The sequence below is a fragment of the Mesitornis unicolor genome, unplaced genomic scaffold (genome assembly GCF_000695765.1).
Source record: "Mesitornis unicolor isolate BGI_N332 unplaced genomic scaffold, ASM69576v1 scaffold30555, whole genome shotgun sequence".
Taxonomy (NCBI): domain Eukaryota; kingdom Metazoa; phylum Chordata; class Aves; order Mesitornithiformes; family Mesitornithidae; genus Mesitornis; species Mesitornis unicolor.
Genome location: NW_010187988.1, coordinates 5002 through 6260, shown reverse-complemented (window position 1 = coordinate 6260; position 1259 = coordinate 5002). Strand labels below are relative to the sequence as shown.

The 1259-nt window shown below is 58.6% G+C and overlaps 1 protein-coding gene across 1 annotated transcript in view; it reads right to left on the bottom strand.

Moving 5' to 3' along the window:
- Nucleotides 1–1259, bottom strand: part of ALPL (alkaline phosphatase, liver/bone/kidney) — a 6599-nt gene that overhangs the window by 1495 nt on the left and 3845 nt on the right. Inside the window, exon 6 of the mRNA XM_010185644.1 lies at nt 64–198. Within this exon, the coding sequence (XP_010183946.1) occupies nt 64–198 (135 nt within the window). The remainder of the gene's footprint in view (nt 1–63; nt 199–1259) is intronic.

The window sequence follows — 1259 nt, the reverse complement described above, 5'->3', positions numbered from 1 at the left end:
CCCCCTCTTTGCACCCCCATCAACCTCTCTACTCCCCCTTTACCCCTTCCCTTTCCCCCCCACCTTCCACCAGGAGGAAAAACCCCCGGGGGTTTTTCTGGAGCATCCTGATGGCCACGGCCACCATCTCGCTGAGGGACGGATCCGTCTCGTTGTTCCTGTCCAGCTCGTACACCATGTCACCGGGCTCGAACAGGCCTGGGGACAGTGACAGTGCTGGGGACAGCCTTTTATCACCAAAAATAATTTTTAAAAGGGGCCAAATCCAGCCCCGCTGCCTGCTTTTTGTGCTGGCTCCAGCGTTTCATCCTCCACCGGATCCCAGGAGATTAGATAAGGGCCAGGGATGCTCCCAGCCCTTCCTTCCTTCAGCTGGGCTGAATCCTGCACTGGTTGGGCTGGTGAGTGTCACCACAGGGCAAAAACAAAAAACTGCTTCCCCACGTGGGTGAAAATTGCATCTCTTCAAGGGGTAACAGCATCCTTGGGGAGGGTGTACCAGCATCCCTAGGGAAGTAGCAGCATCCCCAGGGGGGTTATACCAACATCTCTTGGAGGTACCAGCATCCCCAAGGGAGCGGCAGCATCCCTCAAGGGGTAGGTAAGAGTGCCAGCATCCTTGGGGAAGTATCAGTACCCCTGCTGGAGGGGTGGTACCAGCATCCCCAGTGGTGAGTACCAGCTTACTTAGGGGGTACCAGCATCCCCAGGGGAGTGGCAGCATTCCTTGGGGTGGGGGAGGTGAGGTAGCAGCATCTCTTTGGGGTACCACCATCCTAGGGTGGGTACTAGCATCCTTTGGAAGCAGCAGCAGCATCCCTGGGGGAAGGGGGTACTAGCATCCCTAGGGGCATAGCAGCATCCTTGGGGGTGTGGGGGTACCAGCATCCCCAGGGGGGTACACCAGCATTGCTTGGAGGTACCAGCATCCCTGGGGAAGAAGGTAGCTGCATCCCTTGGTGGGGGAGGAGTAGCAGCATCCTTGATGGGGTACCAGCATCCCTTTGGGGTACCAAAGTTCCTAGGGTGGGTACCAGCATCCCTTGGAGGTAGTAGCATCCTCAGAGGAGTAGCAGCATCTCTTGGCGGCAGGGGAGCGGATGTAGGATCCTTTGGGGGGGTACCATTGTCCCCAGGGGATAACTGGCCACTCCAGCTGCCCCAGCACCCCAGGACGGACAAAGGGTGTCCCCCCCAAATCACCCAGTGGAGGTGGGGGCACCCTTGGGTGCTGGGACTCACCCAGGAGGAAGTCGACG